At 64.1% G+C, this 17,804-nt stretch overlaps 2 protein-coding genes across 3 annotated transcripts in view; one reads left to right on the forward strand and one right to left on the reverse strand.

Annotated features, from left to right (window-relative positions):
* Positions 1-17,804, forward strand: part of TSPAN4 (tetraspanin 4) — a 559,204-nt gene that overhangs the window by 526,965 nt on the left and 14,435 nt on the right. The gene's annotated exons all lie outside the window — the stretch shown is intronic.
* On the reverse strand, positions 1,066-13,074 carry DUSP8 (dual specificity phosphatase 8). The gene is made up of 6 exons (XM_021692157.2): positions 12,484-13,074; positions 10,700-10,838; positions 5,858-6,024; positions 5,188-5,347; positions 4,870-4,993; positions 1,066-4,602 (listed from the first exon to the last, which is right to left on the reverse strand). The coding sequence occupies exons 1-6, from the start codon at positions 12,712-12,714 to the stop codon at positions 3,543-3,545; spliced, it is 1,881 nt and encodes a 626-aa protein (XP_021547832.1). The 5' UTR covers positions 12,715-13,074; the 3' UTR covers positions 1,066-3,542.

The following is a 17,804-nucleotide window of genomic DNA, read 5'->3' on the forward strand; positions in this document are numbered from 1 at the left end:
GGCCTGCGTCCCTGGTTTGGGCTCTCTGCCACTTGGAACTAGGGAAGTGTCCCTAGGAAGAAGCAGGCCAAAGCTCCAAGAAGGCTCAGACCCCCTTGGAGGCCTTGCACCGCATTAGCCAGAGGGCTGTGGGGCTGAGGGCACAGATCTGCCCGGCAGCCCCCCTGGAGCCTGGGAGACCCGTTCCCAGGAAATGCCCGGATGTGTGGAGTCGTGCAGGCACACGGTGAGCTCAGCACGCAGTGAGCTCAGTACACAGGAGCCGTCGTTATAGTAACGGCCAGGGAGGCGTTGGAGTGACCCAGAGGAGTCACGTCTGAAGATCTGTCCCAGGAGAGCATTGGCTGAACGCTGCGAGCCGCGGTCACCACACTGGGCGGACTAAGCGCAACCCTGCCATCGGGGGGCTGCACGCTCGCGGCAGTCGGTGCAGATGCGCAGCCGCAGTCGGGCTGGCTGACTCCAGGGAGAGGAACCCCGGGGCTGGGGACAAAAGTGGGTGGGTCACCCCAGTACCTTCCACCAGATACCCTCGTGTGCCTTTGGTCCTTGTAGCACATGCATGGATTCTTTCAACGGATCATTTAAATAATTAAAAAGCTAGTTGCAGACATTCTGTAGCCAGACCCCCGTTTCCGGTGAAAGGGAAGGCAATGGTGTGGTGTGCTCGGGCTTGTGCCCACACATGCACACGGAGCCCTGCCGAGATGCAGCCAAGTGTTCCCGTGCTTATGCCCGGGGAAGTGGGTGAGGGGCAAAAGGGCATTTTTATTGGACATAGTGGTAACTTTTTAAAATTTTCACTAGCAGGTAACAACAAACAAGGGTGTTCTACATTCTAGGATGCAGTGGGGCCTTCCTCACGCCGGGCCCTCCCCCAGCACAGTCCCCCGCCCTGCCCAACCTGCCCTCGGGGTCCCAAGGGCTGAGTCCTGGGGAAGTTGGTCTTGTGGGCCCAATGCCCCAGCCTCCTGGCCTCAGGAAGCCTCCAGGGCCGCTGCCCCACACTCTCCATTCCAGCCTCCCACCAGCCCGAAGAAAGAGACAGCCAGAGACATGGAGAAAACGTCCATCTCGGGATTTATTACAACACATTGTCTCCAAATACAAAAGAAGGGGACAGGACAGGGACCAGAGTGTGGCCGCGCTGGGGGAGGGGTTCTGAGGCAGGAGCAGGACGCCCAGTCCAGAGAGACTGGGAGCCATGCGGGGGACCTGCCACCTCCCCTCCGCTGGACTTTCCAGCAAATATTAGGAGGGGGCGGGGTCCATTCTGGGGCCACCCCCAATGCCAGGACGGGGGGGGGGGGGGGGGGAAGGGGAGGAGGGCTGATAGACTTGGAGAGGGCTGGGGCCCGCCCCGGCCCCACCTCAGGCAGTGTGTGGAATTGACCAGGGAGGGGCTTGTGCCAGGGCCCGGTCCCCCAGGGACAGGAGAGGGGGTGGCAGGGACAGGACCTCCCCCCACATTGCAGCTGGTCACTTTGGGGTGACCAGTGCCTCAAGAGCAAGAGCCCCCCACACTCTAAGACCGAAGTCACAAGAGACGCTGGCGGCCCTAGAGAAAGGGCAGAGGGCAGAGAGAGGAAAGGACCAGGGGCTGCGGGACCTGCCTCCAGAGTTCGGGGCCCAACCAGTGGCCCCAGACCACTGTCTCCTGGACAGCACAGGGGTGGGGCGCGGAGGTGGGGACCAGTGCATCCTCCACACCCAGGGTCATCTCAGAAACCCAACGCGATAGACAGACAGAAGGCAAGTTTACATAATCAATCATAATAATAATTAACCAATAATAAATACTTAAACCTCTAATCCATAGATTGCAAACAACGATGATAGCTTATTTTCTTGGGGAACGGGGTGGGGACAGAGGGAACAGGAAGAGGACTTTTGCTTAAAGGAGGGATGACAGGTGCACAGGGCGGCAGGTCAACAGAACAAACGGAAGAAACAACCAGAGGGGCAGCTGCCCCGAGGACTCGGCCCCGCCCAGCCGCCCTCCTGCCAAGCCCCTGGCCTCTTCCCAAGGCGGCCAGCAACCCCCCCACACACTAGACTCTAGGACATCTGAAGGTTGGGGGACATCTACTCCTGCCTCCAAAAGCCATGGGTCCCAATGACCCAAGAAGGTGTGGGGCGGGGGGCAGCTGGGGCTTTTTCCCTGCCTTTACTGCCAGGCTGGCCCACCTGGGCCCAAAAGCCACCTGGCATATCACCGTGAAGATCCCAGGGAGGCTGCAGAAGCGAGAGCTCCCCAGGAAAGGGCAGTGTGGGAGTGCTCTTCTCCAAGGACCCCGTGGGGCTGGGGGCAGGCATGGCGGACACCTGCATCTGCCCACATCAGGGGACTTTATCTGTCTGGAGACGGCTCTCCCGAGGCTAAGGACCCCCATCCCCTGGAAGCGTAAGGGTCTGACAAGTGCTTAACTACCCCCTCCCAATGCAAGGCAGCCAACTCCTCATGGAGGCCCTCCACCTGCAGGAACATACCTGAATTCCAAGTCTGGCCTGGGGCCTGGGGGCTGGCTCGGGGAAGAGCCCAGAACAAGACTCTAAATCCATCTGCCCTCTGGCCAGTGGAGCCAAAACTGGCTAGCCCAGCTCCTCCCGTCTGATACCCCCAGGGGCTGAGCTCCTCTCCTGTTGTCCCCCCCCCCACCAGGCAGGTGGTGCTAGGCAGCACCCGCAAAGTGGAGTTGAGGGGGGCAGCATCCATGGAACAGCCTTGCTGAACCCGTGAAACTGGACATGGGCTCAGGCGGGAGTGGGGGGCATCCCACCTCTATCCCTGCCCTGGGGACCCACATCATCTGACACTCAAGAGCGCCGTTCACCAAGCCCCTATCCTGTTCTATCCCCAGCCTGTCCAAAAACCCTAGCCTCTCTAGGCCCAATGCCAGTCAACACCGACCAGGCAACGGGGAGGGGTTGGGGGGGCAGCAGGGGGGCAGGTAGTGGGGGTGCCGGCTGGCAGAGCTGCCTCAGTCACACCCCAGCTCCTGGGACACTTCCCCCACCTAGACTTTGGTGCAGAGCCCGAGAAAAGAGCAGAGGAGGAGGAGTGCAGAAGAGGGGGCAGGGAGGGACAGGGAGGTTCTGCGGCTCAGTTTGTGGCAAAGTTTTTTTTCTCCTTTTTTCCCCTTTTTCTTATGTAAAAAGTGCACGAAAGCTCGGCAGCCTCTTTGCAACGGTCAGCAGTGTTTCCTGGGGGGGGGGGGGGGGGAGGGGACCCCAGGCCTGGCACCCCAGCTTGGGACTGAAGGTGGCCTCATATTGCTTAGAAACGAGTGTTTCAGTTTAAATACCAGACAGTAAAAATAGAGCTCCGAGGACCGCCCGCACTGTTGCCAAATCATTGCCAGAATGAACAGCTTAAATAAATAAAAAATCGAAATATTTACTTCTCGATAAAAATCGCAGTAAAACCATTTACCTTTCTTTGCATTATATATAATATATATTTATAGTGGGCCCGGCTGCTGGCGGCCCAGACCAGGGAGCCGAGGGCAGCGGAGCGCCAGGCCCTGGGTCCCCGGCCGCCGTCAGGACACCTCGATGACCTCCACGCTGCCCGAGAAGCTGGCCTGCTTTCCCAGGGCAGCCAGCTCCTCGCCGCGCGCGCGCCCCTCCACCATGCCCTCCTCGAACTCCATCTGGCAGCTTCGGCGCTTGAACTGTGTCTCCGGGGCCGCCGTTTCGTCCGGCCAGCCGGTCCGCGCGTCCCGGGCCTCGGCCCTGGCCGCCTCCCGCCGCCGCAGGTCGCCGCCCCCTGCGCCCTGCGCGCCTGCCCGGCCGAAGGGTGCAAACCGCGCGCCGCCCGCGCCCTGCGCGCCCTCCGGGCTGAAGCACCAGGGCCCGTCGGGCGACGGCGTGCCCGGAGAGTCGAGCGGCGGCGCCCAGCTCCCGGGGCCGACCGGCTGGCCGGGGCCAGGCAGCCCAGGTGCCGACAGGGCCGAAAGGCCGAGCCGCGGAGTCTGCCGGGAGGCATCGCCGAAGTTCAGGCCGAGGCCGTGCGCCGGGGAGCGGGCCGGGGAGCCGGCGGGAGGCCGGGGCCGCCGGCGGAGGCGCGGGCGCGTCTCCGGCGCCGCGTCCGGGCTGTCGGGGCCCGGCGAGGGCAGGCCCAGCGCGCCCCCGGACGGGCTGTCCAGTTTGCAGAGCTTGGGGGCCTCCCCAGGGTCGGGGGGCCCCGGGTCGTCGGGCCGCCGGCTGGGGGCGTAGGCCGACTTGATGTCCAGTGAGAAGGAGCGCTTCAGGCGGTTGGTGTCCTGGAGGCGGTCGGAGGAGAGGTGCAGGCCACGCAGGCCCTGCTGCAGCGCGCTGGTGGCGGGGGCCGCGGAAGGCGCGGGCAGCTCCCCGCTGGCGGCGGGTGCGCCCTCCCTGGCTGCACTGGCCGCCGCGCTCCCGGTGGCAGCGCTCTCTGAGGTAGGTGGTGGCAGCGGCGGCAGTGGGGCGGCAGGGCCCGGGAGGGGCTCGGGCGTCCCCGGGTGGGGCGCCCCGTCACCCTGCAGGGCAGCCAGCAGCTTCAGGCTGCGCTCATACTCCAGCAGCTGGCCCAGGAAGTTGAAGTTGGGCGAAATGGATGGGCGCCGGTCCTTCACGAACCTGGGGGCGGGGGGCTGCTTCGAGACGGGGCTTCCTGCCAGGCGGGGCTGCCTGCCCGGCTCCCCCTGCTCCTCCTGCTCCCCCTGCTCCCCCCTGCCCATGCTTGGGCACACAGCTGATGTGCAGACCCACCCCGGGGTGCTGGAGCCCGGCTCAGGCGTCTCCCTCCCTGGCCAGGGCCCTTCCGCTGCTCGTGGGTGGAGAGGGGGCGGGGAAGGGCCGGTTCCAGCCTTAAACTTCAGGGCCCAGGAAGAAAGGAGAGGCTACCTGTAGGCGTCATCGGAGGACATGCCCATGGTCTTCATGATGTAAGCGATGGCGATGGTGGCAGAGCGGGAGATGCCAGCCAGACAATGGACGATGACTTGGCAGCTGGACAGCTTAGCTTTATCTGGAGGCAGGGCCACCGGGGCTGGTGAGGGCTCAGAGTGCCGGCGCTTCCCTAACCCAGGCAGGGGACCTCACCGGCCCTACCGCCAACGATCCCAGTCCCATCTCAGGCCCAAGCACCGGGGTCACAGTGCTTCTCCCCAGCGTCCTGCCCGCCCTCCTACAGGAGACCCCCACCCCTGCCCCGCCCCTCACCGATGAACTCGATGGACTTGTCCAGCCAGGGCAGCAGCTTCTCGCAGTAGTTGTCGTTGATGGGAATGCGCATGAAGCGGCTCTCACAGATGAAGTCCGGCTTGGGGCAAGAGTTGCTGGCGTTGAGGACATAGCTTATTCCGTTCTGGGTCATCAGGTCCTGGAGGGACGGGAGGACAGGCTGCACAGGGGTGCCCTGGAGGTGGAAGCCCCTCCCACTTCCACCCTGGAGCTCAGAGCCTCTGGGGGGGGGAGGGGGGGAGGGGGGATGCTGGTATCGGGCAAGCACCACCCACAGCCTGAGGTAGGCTCCCAGGAATGTTATGGCTGCCTGGGCGGTGGCTTTACCCTCTTCCCTCATCACAATTTTAAAACACGGGATTCTTTCAGTGCTGGCCAGGGGCCCAGTGACATCAGCAGTGTGGCATGTGGGCTCCGCCGCCTAAGGGGCTGGGAGCTGCTTCTCCACCCAGCCCTGCTCCGGTCCTGCCCCTGTCCCCTCACGTCCTCGTGCCCCCAACCCAGGCTTCTCCCACACGTTTATCCATCCCCTCGTTGGCTTTCAGCTCCCTTCTCCCCCCCCCCCCAAACCAGCCCAGGAGCTGCATCTGAGCTCCTGCCTCCGCCCCCCTCCCCCTGCCAACGGCCAAAGCCCCAGCTGTGCACACACCTTGTTCAGGACATCTTTCTGAGAGCCCAGGTAGAGGTGAGGCAGGATGCGGGTCAGGCCCACACTGGGCACAGGCAGGCAGGGCTGGGAGAGGCTCATGGGCAGCAGGGCAGCAGGCTTACCCTCACAGAGGCCAGGGAAGCAGGAGGAGAAGGTGGCAAAGCCCCCTGCAGGAGGAGGAGCAGAGGAGACGTGAGTCAGGCGGTGGGCTGGCTGGGGCACAAGAAAGAGTCCAGGGCACCTGACCACCCCTACATCTCTGGCCCCAGCCTGGACCCCCAGCCCAGCGTGATGCCAGGGGGTGAGCCTCTGGCCTGAGCACCTGCAGTCAGCGCTGGGTGCCGGAGGGCTGCTCTCACCAAGTCGAGGCGCGTGCTGTGCTCATATACGGCCTGCCCCTACACCCACATTCCTCCCCAGGCTAATTAGGAGCTGGTCCTGCTGAGGACGCCGCTGTGATGCCCATAAATGTGGGGTCGAGGCTGCGGGCCGGCCTTGCACGTGCAGGACCCAGGCAGGGGTGGGTTCCGACGCCACGGAAGGCTCCTGTTGAGGGTGTGGATCTTCTGTGCCGGTGGCCAGGGGCCAGCCTGGGCCTTCCTGCTTCTCCCCCTGGGCTGATGCAATCCCTCCCTGACTCTAGTTGGCTGGGAGCCCCTGGCCAAGCGTGGGTGCCAGGACCAGGAGGCAAGGGCTTCTGAGGGGCCCTCCTGTCCCTGGGCATGACATCACCTACTGGAATTGGCACAGCCCTGCAGGGGCACCTGTGCTCTAGTTAGGGCTCCCTTCTGCCCAGAGGACAGCACCAGGGGATGGGCTAAGATCTGGGAACGCCGGGGACGGTGAGCAAGCAGGGCATGCAGCGGGCACACGTTCTACACGTGGTGGTGTGTGCCCACTGCTTTCCCTGTACACCCAAGTCCTGGGCCACAGGTCGGTGGAAGGAGCCCCTCCGCTGGCCTCAAAGACCCAAGTGGGAATCCCTAGCACATCTCTGACTCAGTGAGTGACCACGGGCAGAGCTCATTACACCCCTGGCCTGTTTCAGCATCCTGCCTGCCACACAGCACAGCGTGGTCTCAAAGGAGACAGGGGCCGTGAAGACACACTGAGCACTAACCTGCCCACAGCCAGGCGGCTGGGTGACAGCCAGTCCCTGCTAGGGTGAGGTGACACTCCCTGGTGGCCACCCTGGGCCTAACCACACTTTCGGGGGCACGAGGCCTATGGACATTCCCTGCCCTCAGTGGACTGATCTATTACAGGGTTCAACTAGATGGAGGCCTACCCTAGCGCACCGGAGGAGGCAGGGGAGTGAGGCGGGGTCCCAGGCCACGAGACCCCCAGTGCTCTTTCCCGGTCTGCAGAAACAGCTGGGGCCAGAGACCTGGCTGATTTCCCAGGACACAGATGCCTGGTACCCTCAGCCTTCACCCCTGGCCCAGCTCAATGGCCAGTTTGTACAAACCCCCAACCAGAGTGCCTGCCATGTGCATTCCTTGTGCCCCCAATGACAGCTTGCCTTTGGCGGGGGGCATGGTGATGGGTGACCTCCAGGCTCAGGGAGTGGAGGCACCAGCCTTGGAGGAGAAGCTGTCCCTACCCTGGCAACCTGCGGCTGGACAGGGAGAAGTGGCTGACTATCAGCATCGCTGACAACACAGCTCACAGATGAAAGCGACCTGGGTGCTGGGGCTGGGCTCCTGTTTACTGGCCAGAGCCAGGGGTCCCCTGGATGTTCCTGATGGAGGACAACACCCCCCACCCCAGGAGACGTAAGATCTGCAGGATCTCTGCAAAGACTCATCTCTACCATATACCTCCCATGCTCTCTGGGGGCGTCGCCTAAGCTGAGGGGTGGGGGGCTGTATTCCACCAGGAACTTCCCCCACAAAGGGGGGGTCTCTGGACAGGAGTGGTCCTGCCAGTTTTGACTGCAATCCCTCAGGTAAAGCCCCACAGGGCTGCCCCCCCACTCCCCGCAGAGCCAAGCAGCTTGTGGTGACCCCCACAAGCCCCCTATGGATGCCAAGTGCAGCAGAGCCTGAGGCCCCGCCCCTCCAGCGATTTCAGGACCCCCCCCCCCCCAGGCTCTGGGTTACAGGAGAGGGCCACCCTAGGTTGAATCAGTGGCAGCAGGCCTGGACCCTCTGCAGGTACTGGCACTCTTCGCAGGGGGAGGCGCCCCCATCCCCCAGGCATCCCCAAGGGCACCTTCCTTCAGGCGGGATACCAACCTCACCCTGCCTCACGGTTTCCCAGCTCGCTGCGCCGCACAATGGAATCCCGGATTCGCACAAAAGCTCATGCCCAGGACGCACCGACTCCACCGACTCCACGGGCACCGGGCCCGGCCACTGCCCCCGCCCGCAGCTCCCGCCAGGCGCTCTCCGGCCCACATGCGCGCGGCGCGCCCCGCAACCCCCCTGCGCCGCCGCGGTCCCCGCGCCCTGGGCAGGGTCCGCACCTGCCCACCCTCCCTCCGCGTACCCTCCGCGCACCCTCCGCGTAGGGGCCGCTCCCGCCGCGGTCTCTGGCCAGGGTCCGAGGGCGGCGCGTGCGGGGTCTGGCCGCGGGGGCGCACCGACCCGGCGCCGCGACATCACCAGCCCGCATTCCGCAGCAACGCGCACCCGGGCTAGGGCCGCCCGCCGCTTAAAGGGCCAGGCTCCCCTTCCGTCCCCGCCCCACTGGACGTCACCGCCAAGCAGCTGGGGGGGGGGGCGGGGGGGGGAGCAGCGGTCACGGCAGCCGGTTCCGGACCCCAGCGCGCCTGCCCCACTCTGCCCTCTCCTGCTTCCGCGAGCCTCCCCTGTCACCGAGAGAGATCTCCCTGTCCTCCAGCCGCGACATCATCCTGGCGCTCCTCAGCCCCACCCACCGAGGGGTGGGGTCCTCCCTTTCTGGCCCCCGCTGGGCCCCCTCCCCCTGTGCTAGGGATCCTGGAAAGTCACTTCCCCTTTCTGGCGGGGCAGCATCCCTCTGTCCCACTCAGCCTCGCCTTCCCATGCTCACTGGTTCAGGGGCCGTGCTCGCCTCAGGGTGGGTGCTGTGGGCCAGGCTCCCAGGCAGCCGCGAGTCTGGGTCCTGATTTGGTGCTACTACGTACGAGCTCTTCTCATACCGTGGTGGGTCATGACTTCTGCCTGGCTTGGCCCTCAGGGAAACGGGGGCAAATACTCTAACCTTTCAGGGAGGGGCAGGCAGGGGAGAAAGGGCACGTGGCAGCCCCAAGAGTTTAGCGAACCAAGTGGGGCACGGCCAGGTCCCAGGTGAGCCCTCCTGGCACATCCGAGCCTAGGCCTGCCCCACTGCATGCTGGGTGAGGAGCCCCAGCCTCCAGAGGAGACACACATTAGAGGTCCTGGGCTTTCCTGGCAGCCTTGGGGTAAGGAAGGGTGCTGCTCTGGGACCTGTTTCTCAGACTCTCAGAAGGCCTGGTGGCCCCCACTCCTGAGTAGAGACCATGCGCACGCACACACACACCACACACTGACATGTGCATGCGTGAACACACGCATACTGGGGTTCCCAGCTGGGCTCCTGTTCTGCCCAGGACACCCGTTAAGAAGCCCAGAGCCTCTGTCCTCTCTCTCTCTTCTCCCTATCCGCTCAGCCCCCAAATTGAGCCCAGGGGGCAGTGGTTGAATCAGAGAGTCTGCACTTCTGTGGCCTCGTGTTCTCAGAGTTCACACCCATGCACACAAACCCCACATCCCACCACACAAGCAAGCCCGGATCACCAGCTTCCCAGAGCTGTGCATAGATGTACAGACGCCCTCTGACCGCGTAGACCCAGGCACGCGTGTAGATGGCAGCACGCACACCTGCACACGATGTGGACCCACCAGGAGGCATCCCAGGGGCCGTGGGGAAGGTCCATCCTCCCAATGGTGGGAGCCCGGTGCCCACGGACCACCGCATGGGGTGTCTGCACATAAGGGGCTGCTCAGGGCAGACATGGTGAGTGTACAGAAGTGTCCTATCGGCGGTGGGGTGGGGGGGCTGACACCCTCTTCAGCCCTCTCCATCCTCCGCCCACCTGCCATGGCCCCTGGCAGGAGCACCCACAGAGGCCTCAGACCTGGGCAGGGAGGGTGTACAGCCCTGGGACAGGCCAGCTCAACCCAGCCCTGGGACCTGGGCCACCTCTGGGAGGTGGGTTCTACAGAAGTGCCTCAGCCCCCTGCCAACAGGAGGAAGGAATCATCAAGAACCAGGGTGGGGCCTGTGTGTGTGTGCGTGCGTGTGTGCAGGTGTGTGTATGGGGGGCTTCCCAGCCTCCAGGCTGCCTGGGCTGCTTTTGGGGAACAGGAAGCCCTACAGGGATCTCTGCTGGCCCCCAGGCAGGGGTCGGGCATCCTGTGCTGACTGCAGCATTCAGAGGGACTCCCTGTCCGACCAGTTCTGCTCGGATTGGAGTTTGCAGAGGATGGGGGCTATGTCTCCTCTCTCAGACAGCTAGAGGGGCAGAGACACATCTTTGCCTAGATCCCTTCCCTCCTCCCCTGCCACGAATGCATTTAGGGGTTTCCTCCTGCCTACTGCTTCACCTGCTAGTGGTGGGGTAGGCCCATGGTGGAGGGGGTTCTGGAGTGTGGGGGCCCGGGGGAGGGAACAATGGAGCCTTGGGGAACTCCAGTTACTGAGAGAGCACCCCACCCCCCAACACCACCCCAGTAGCTGCTGGTCTCTGGGCTCAGAGAAGAGAGCAGAGTTGGACCCAGAAGCTGACTCCCCAGATGCCCCCACCCCCCCATAGCTAAGCTCACAGTGAGGAGAGAGAGGAAGGGAGGAGAGGGCGCCCCAGAGCCCCCTGGCCCGGGTCTATCTGGAGCTCACCCGTGAGGATGGCCACGCTGTCGAAGCAGCCGTCCAGCTTGCTGAGCAGGATGGAGAGGAAGCTGTCCGCAGCCAGCACGCTGGCGTCCCGTGTGCTCTGGTCATAGACCACCACGTCCTGTGGCTCTGTGGCCTCCACCTGGAGGCCATGAGGGCAGAGGTCAGGGTACCGCTGGGCACCTGCCAGATCCCCCATCCCCTGCTGCCACCCACTACTACTGGTCAGGCTGCGGCAGGGAGGGGCTACGGCCCCCTGGCTGCATGGAGGGGAGGGGCGGGCTCTCACCCGCCCACCCGCCTCAGAGCCCACACCTGGACGGGTTTGGATGCCACAGCCCCACAGGCAAGCCCTCAGAGCGGGCAGAAACAGGGGCACGCTCCTCCTAACGCCACGGCCTCACGCCCAGACCTGTGCTAAGGGAACAGATGTGATGGGCACGCACCAGGGGCCGGGCCCCCGTGGAGGAGACGCAGGTGAATGTAACAGGGTCCTTGGGTGCACACACGGGTGGCCACGGTCTCAGGGATGTGCCGTCAGGGTGGCCGAGGCAAAGGGAAACCTGTCCCCTGGGCCACTGGGAGGCACATTTTGGGGCTTCTGAGGGTGGGGTGCCTTTGCGTCTGGGCAATTCCCCAGCCAGTGATGGGAAAAGTGGGGGCTGCTGCAAGAGCCCTCCTTAATTCAGGAGGCAGCCAGAAGCTGGGGTTCCACTGCCCTCCTCCCATCCTGAATGCCCAGGCTTGGGACCAGATGCTGAGCAGCTTTTGCTCCCAGTGGCTAATGCCCTGCCCCCCAAGCACACTCAGCCCCTCAGCCCGCTGAGCCGCCAACCCTAGGCTGGATGATGTCACCAGCAGCCAATGGGATTGCGCTCTGGCAGGGAGTCCGCGCTGGGGGTGATTAATCACCGGGTTCCCCTCACTGAGGCTGCAGGGAGCTGGTTCTGGCCTTGGCGGGGGCTGTGCCACCTGGGTCCTCTCACAACCAGTGCTGCTGGCACAGGGCCTGTGACCGAGACCCCTCCCAGCTCCGGGCTGCTGGCCATGTCACTCCCCCCGCTGAGGTGCCCCCACCTTCCCAGGCCACAGGGCCAGTGGTCCTTCCCAGTGCTGCACTTGATGCTCCTGGCTAACAGAGACAGGATTGTCCACTGCAGGTGACCTGGGACGTTTGGGGGGGAGGGGCACAGAAAGAATTCTGGGTCACTCAGAACTCTAGGGGAGAGAACTGGGAGGCTGGGCACATGACGGCTCAGCATAAGCCTCTTGGCCCCCCTTCCTGTCTTCCTCTGGGTTCTCACAGCACTCGGTGTGCGCCTGACCAGCTGCCATCCTGGTCCACTGCCCCTCTGTGCCCCCACCCCACCCCTGGGCCCCTCTCTGAGCCCTGGGCTGGGCCCCAGGGACACCGCCCAGTCTTACGTGGGGAGACCTCTCCTCGGGGGCTGAGTGAGGACCCAGACAGGGTCAGCAGGCTCTGGGCGGGAGGGGTGATGAATTGTATCTGGGGAGATAGGGTCAGCAGAGGGCCTCCGGGGGAGGCACATTTGTGCACCCTAAGAGGAAGCTCAGGGAGGGGGGGTGGGAGCTGCCTACAAGGCCCAAGGTATGGAACGGCTCAGAACATTCTGACCCTAGGAGCTCAGTTTGGGTTTGAGGGTGGGGGGGGCGCCCAAGCAGAGGGCCCCTGTGTACCTGGCTGGGGAGCTCTGCCCTTGCCCCTGGAAGTGATGGGTGCCTGGGTGGGGATGGGGGACAGGGCGTGGGTGGCAGGGGCCAGGTACCTGGCCGCGCACGGCTGGCTGGATGAGCTCGGCGATGGTCACCTTGCCCTGCTGCAGCCGCCGCTTCACCAGCTTGGAGCAGCAGATGTTGACGGAGCTGAGCACGTGCCCACTGCTGTACTCCACGAAAGAGCGGCTGTCGATGACCAGCGGTCCCCCAGGTCCACCCCGCAGCAGGCTGGCCAGCTTCCTGGCATCCATCACCTTCCGAGGGAGCCGGTCCCCGGCCATGGTGGGGCAGTGGGTAGTGGGGAGGGGGTGAGCCCCGAAGTGAACAGGGGCTGCTCTGCAGGCCAGGGATGTGGCCTAGAGTTCGGAGGGACTGGGCATGGTGCCAGACCTGCAGGGAGAGGCAGAGGGTCAGCAGGGCTGCAGGCCCCCAGGGGGGCACCGGGCCAGCTTCCCAGGCAGGGCCAACCTCCAAAGGGCCCATGGTGGGACCCAAGGGCACCGGAATGGTTGAGCCTGGCAGGCACCCACGGGGGCCCTTCCTCCCTTGGGGCAAATCGGCAGCCCCTCTGGCTCTATGAAAGCCAAGTCCCCAGACATCTAAGGTGAGTGAGGTGGACCACTGGACTGGGAGAGCGGTCACGAATGGTCCCATCCAGCACTGCACTGTGCAGGCCACGGCGACATCCTCTCAGTGGGACAAGCCAGACAACTGGGGGAACCACAGAGGGAAGCACTGGGCTGGACAGGCAGGACAGGCCTGAGGACCACTCCCCTGGGCCCTTGGGTTCATGGACACTCATTCGGATCCGGAACCCTTCATTCGGCCCCCAAGGCTTCTGTCATCCCATTGCTGGGATGCAGATGTTCCCCCTCTCTGGCCTGCACGTCTTATTCTCCAGAACTCTGGGCGAGGCAAGGTCCAGAACCTGCTCCCTGCCCCAGCACATGGCCCTCTCCAGCCCCACCCAGCACAATCCCTCCCTGCCGACCATCTGGACCCGGAGGAAGGGGGGTGGGGCTGCCTCCCCACGTTGCTGGGGTCCTGGGGCAGGCGCCGGCCAGGGTGCTGCAGGGTCTCGGGCGTGGAGGCGGGGGTCCTCTGTTGCCGCCATTGTCCCAGTCCTGCAGCCCGAGCTTCAGTGCCCGCCACGTGCGGGCTGCACAAACGGTCTGGGGCCGGTGTCTGTCTCCCTGCGGAGCGCGTCACACGCTCACAGAGTGGAGGGGGCAGCATGGCAGGGTGTGCCAGGCACGGTGCAGGCCTGAGGTCTGGGGGGACCCTTCTAGGGGCTGGTAGGTCCCAGGATGGGGTGGGATGGGTGGCGCTCCAGGATGAAAGGCAAAGTAGGTGACCCAGATGTAGGACTCTTGGGGGTGCGGGGACTCTTGTCCTGGCTGTAAGGGATCTTGGCGGAGGAAGTAGGAGTAGATGGGGACAGGGGGACCCCAGATCCTGGGATGGAGACCCCTCTTGTGGGTTTGGTGCTAAGCCTCTGCCACACACCTCCCACCCCCTCCCCACCCCACCTGCCAGGCCCCACCTGCCCTGCCGCCTGCCAGGACTGGCCTTTCTTAGGCCCAACTAGCCTCCCAGCCCACAGGGAGGCACACAGCATGAGGATGATAAGTTTACTTTGAAGATGGGGAGACGGAGGCTTGGGGAAGAGGTGGGACCAGCCTCAGGTCACATCACAGTCAGGACCCAAGGCCTCTACCACTGCCATTCAATCGGGGTCTTCCCTCCACCACACCCCCACCCAGCTCAGGCACGGGAGAGGCTGGGGGACAGATGTCAGAGGGGGGACCCCTTCAGCAAGCCCCCAACCTGCAGCTGCAGATGGTGTTGGGGTGAGGCCCCCTGAGGGCACTCGGCACACTTGAGGCGAGCTCCCTGGGTGGGGATGACGGAATTCACAGAGAACTAGGTGTCAGGCAGGGTGTAGACCGCGTCTGCTGGCTATGGGCAGCCTTAGGCTGAGCCACTGGAGCTGACCCACGGAGAAGTGCCCAGGATGGCCCTGGCCAGTGGGCAGGGCCTTGGGATCCCATTCACAGACTCCCTGCTCCCGGGAGCAGGTACCCGGGCTCCTCCACGGTGGGGGTGAGGCCTGGGGCGCAGCTGGGGATGCTGTCCCTCCTGAGGGCCATACCAAACAAGGTCAACAGCAGAAGGGCCCGTCTGCCAAAAGGGGTACCCCACATGCTGGGGGGGGGTCTTAACCTGCTGGGAGGGTCCTGTCTGTGGAGGGGGTTCCCCACCTGCCTGGGGGTCCTCACCTGCTGAGGGGGGTCCCAGCCTGTGTGGTGAGGGGTCCCCAATTCGACTCCTGTATGAGGTGTTTGAGAAGCTTCCAAGTTCTAAGCTGCACCTTGTCAAGACTGTGGCAGACAGGCCGCAGCTACCGGCCCCCTCCCACAAGCCTCCTGCCCTGGATGTGTGGCCAGGAGCCCAGCTCAGAGGCCCAGTCCCTGAGACAGATGCAGTGGGGGGCAGAGGGGCGCTCATGGTCCCTATCAGGTGAGGGCAGATTTTCCCACCTAAAGCAACAGAAGCCAAACAGCACTTCAGGGCAGGGACAAGGGAAGGGGCTGGGGGAGAGGTCCTTTGCCCTCCCTGCAGCCGCTGGGCACAAACACTGCCCTCAGGTCCTTAACCGGCCGTGAGAGGAGCTGGGGTGTGGAGGGGCGCCCACTCCATCTGCAAGACAGGCAGGGAGGCAGACTCAGGATGAGGGTGGGGAAGAGCTCAGCTGGGCTGCAGGGCTGCAGGACAGGGGCGCGGGGGGGCGGGGTGCTGGAAGGGTGGGCCGCCATGCTCCCCTGCCCAGTACCTGGTCTCAGCCCCACTCCCCCAAGGAACTCTCCAGCTTGGCCCTATTACCCGCTGTAGTATTGTTATTTGTAGCCGAGGGGGACTCATTAGCAAGTTAGCACCTCCGTCGTTGCCATGGCAACCACAGAGGTGCCAGGCAACCGCAGCTCCTGCGGCAGGGCCGCCGCCGCCAGCAGGCTGGCTCTGCAGAATGGCGGGGCCCAATCCTTGCTTCTTGCAGGTGCCCAGTAGCTGGGGCCCGGGATGACCCAAAGCCCAGGTGTGACATTCCTCCAGCACCCCCCCCGCCCCCCTGCCCCACCTGGCCCCAACCCTCCTTGCTTGCCATGAGCACCCATGCGCACAGGCTCCCCTGCTCCCACCTTCCGGGACGCCTTCGCCAAGTGGCCAAGGTCTGGCCCAAGCGCGCCTCCCGCAGGAGACCTCTTGCACTGAGCTGACCTCCCGGGAGCGCAGCCTCACCCCCAGGGCCTCCTTGATCTAAAGCTCCCCGGCACAGACCCTCACCTGCGGGGGGCGGGGATCGGGGCCCAGAGCTCAGGCGGGGGTGGGGGAAGCTTAGGACAGTCTTGGGCCGACGAGTGGGGCTAGAGCAGGCCAGGCGGCACAGAGGAAACAGACATTGTAGGGTCTTGGGCCTGTCTGATTTCAAGGACCCACTCCAGGCTCAGCCCAGACCCAATTCTTGGGAACTGAGGGGAAACGGTACCTATCACCTGCTATTCCAGAGCCTGGGTACCGGTGGGACGGAGACACAACCCCATACACCCCCAAAGGGCTCGTTGCTGAGGAGACTGGGCAGTTCCCAGTTGAAAGGCCGGAGGCCCCTCCGCACCTGGCTGGGCACCACCTAGGAGGTGGCAGGCAGCCCCCCTTTCCCTGCAAGGCCACGTTCACGGTGCAGCCTGGCTTCTGTGCAGCGCGTGCTGCGCGTGCCAGGATGTGCCCCTTCGCACACTGTCCGCACACTGTCGGCTCACCTCTTCCCCACGATCCACGCCAGCCCCTCATGCAACTACTCACACACACACGTGTGTGCACATACATGTGGTTACTGGGTGCAGCCATCCTCACCCTCTGCAAACCAAATTCCCCCAAGCCCCAGGTGCCAGCTCCAAGATCTCTTTACACTGTTGTCTCTCCGGGCCTCCATGGGGCACATTCTTGTCCCTGAGCATGGGACAGGGCATGGCCAGAAAATTCCCAACTCCCAACCGACAGCGTCTTCACCAAGGCCTTCTGCTCAGCACCTAGTGACGGGGAACTCACTACCTCCAGAAACGACTGTCAGGACTGTCAGCCACGGGTGGACTGTGGCTCTCACTCAGAGCAGTGTCCCCAGCCCGAGTGGTGCCTGGCACACACAGGCAGGCCCTCGGGAGGATCTGGCAGTGGGGGCCCCCACGATGCTGAGATGTCCAGCTCGCTGTGACCCAGGGGCACCTCAGGAGGCAGAAATTACTGCAGCGAGGCCAGGACAGACACTGGCAGCTCATTTTCCCCTCGTCTGCTCTCATCAGGGACCCCAAAATGCTCTCACCCCTGCCCCCCTCATCTCCCTAGGCTGAATGGAACAGGGCCCAAGCTGGCCTTTACTCTGTCCCGGAGGGGCCAATGGCAAGGCCAAGCAGAGCCAACTTGGTCTGGGGAGGCCATGGGCCTGGGAGACAGTGGGGTGGGGGCCCTGCCCCCTCTGTTCACAGGGGTCTGGGCAAAGCCTGCAGTAGGAGGTCTCAGCATGTGGGTCCTTAGAAGGGCACGCTCAGGACCCTACACATCTAGGTTTCTTCTGTTCCTGCCTGGCTTGTTCTAGTCCTACTGATCTGCAGGACTTCTGGTCACCGTCCCCCCATGCTACATACCTGGGCCATCCCGGGACATCTACCAGTCACTGCCTGGTGGACTCAGCCCATGCAGTCCTGGTGGTCGGAATCTGACCCATGTCCCTCTTGCTGTGGGTTTGGCTCCTTCCTCTCCTCTCCCTCTGAGCTGCAGCCTCCGGAGATGCAGCCAGGATACCCTCTGGCTTCCACACCCCCTTGGGCCCTCTGTCCAGGTGAAATATCTGGGCCCCGAGGTCAGCCTCAGCTGGAGAGGAGAGGATGCTGGGTCGGGTTCTGGAGCAGAGGATGACTTTCAGCATCTTTCTGCATCTGCATGCATGGAAGCCACTGTTCCTGGGGGCAGCCTCTGGGGCACAGGAGCCTTCCGGAGGGCTGAGGGCAGCAGGGGACTAGAACCTGCCCAGCAACTCTCCTGGAGCCCTTGGCTGACTGCAGGGGGAGGCATTCAGTCAGACTTCAGGATGAACTCCCAGCTCCTGGTCACATGATCTGCCCTACTGGGCAGGTGCTTATTAAGCATCTGAGGAGTGAATTCCTGGGACATCTGTCCTCCCTGAGCAGGGCGGGGGCATTGGATGCTACGCTCCTTCCCTGAGCTGCCCTTGGAGCAAGGTCTGAGGGAGGCAGGAGGGAGTGCACACAGACCCTCAGACCTCCACTCAGACCCCCGGGGGCAGGGGACACAGCAGATC

The sequence above is a fragment of the Neomonachus schauinslandi genome, chromosome 11 (genome assembly GCF_002201575.2).
Source record: "Neomonachus schauinslandi chromosome 11, ASM220157v2, whole genome shotgun sequence".
Lineage (NCBI taxonomy): Eukaryota > Metazoa > Chordata > Mammalia > Carnivora > Phocidae > Neomonachus > Neomonachus schauinslandi.

Coding starts and splice junctions, on each gene's coding strand:
- DUSP8 (XM_021692157.2), bottom strand. CDS start 12,714: ATGGCCGGGGACCGGCTCCCTCGGAAGGTGATGGATGCCAGGAAGCTG. Junction 10,839..12,483: donor AGCCAGCCGTGCGCGGCCAG/GTACCTGGCCCC, acceptor CATGGCCTCCAG/GTGGAGGCCACAGAGCCACA. Junction 4,603..4,869: donor TCCTCCGATGACGCCTACAG/GTAGCCTCTCCT, acceptor CCCCGCCCCCAG/GTTCGTGAAGGACCGGCGCC.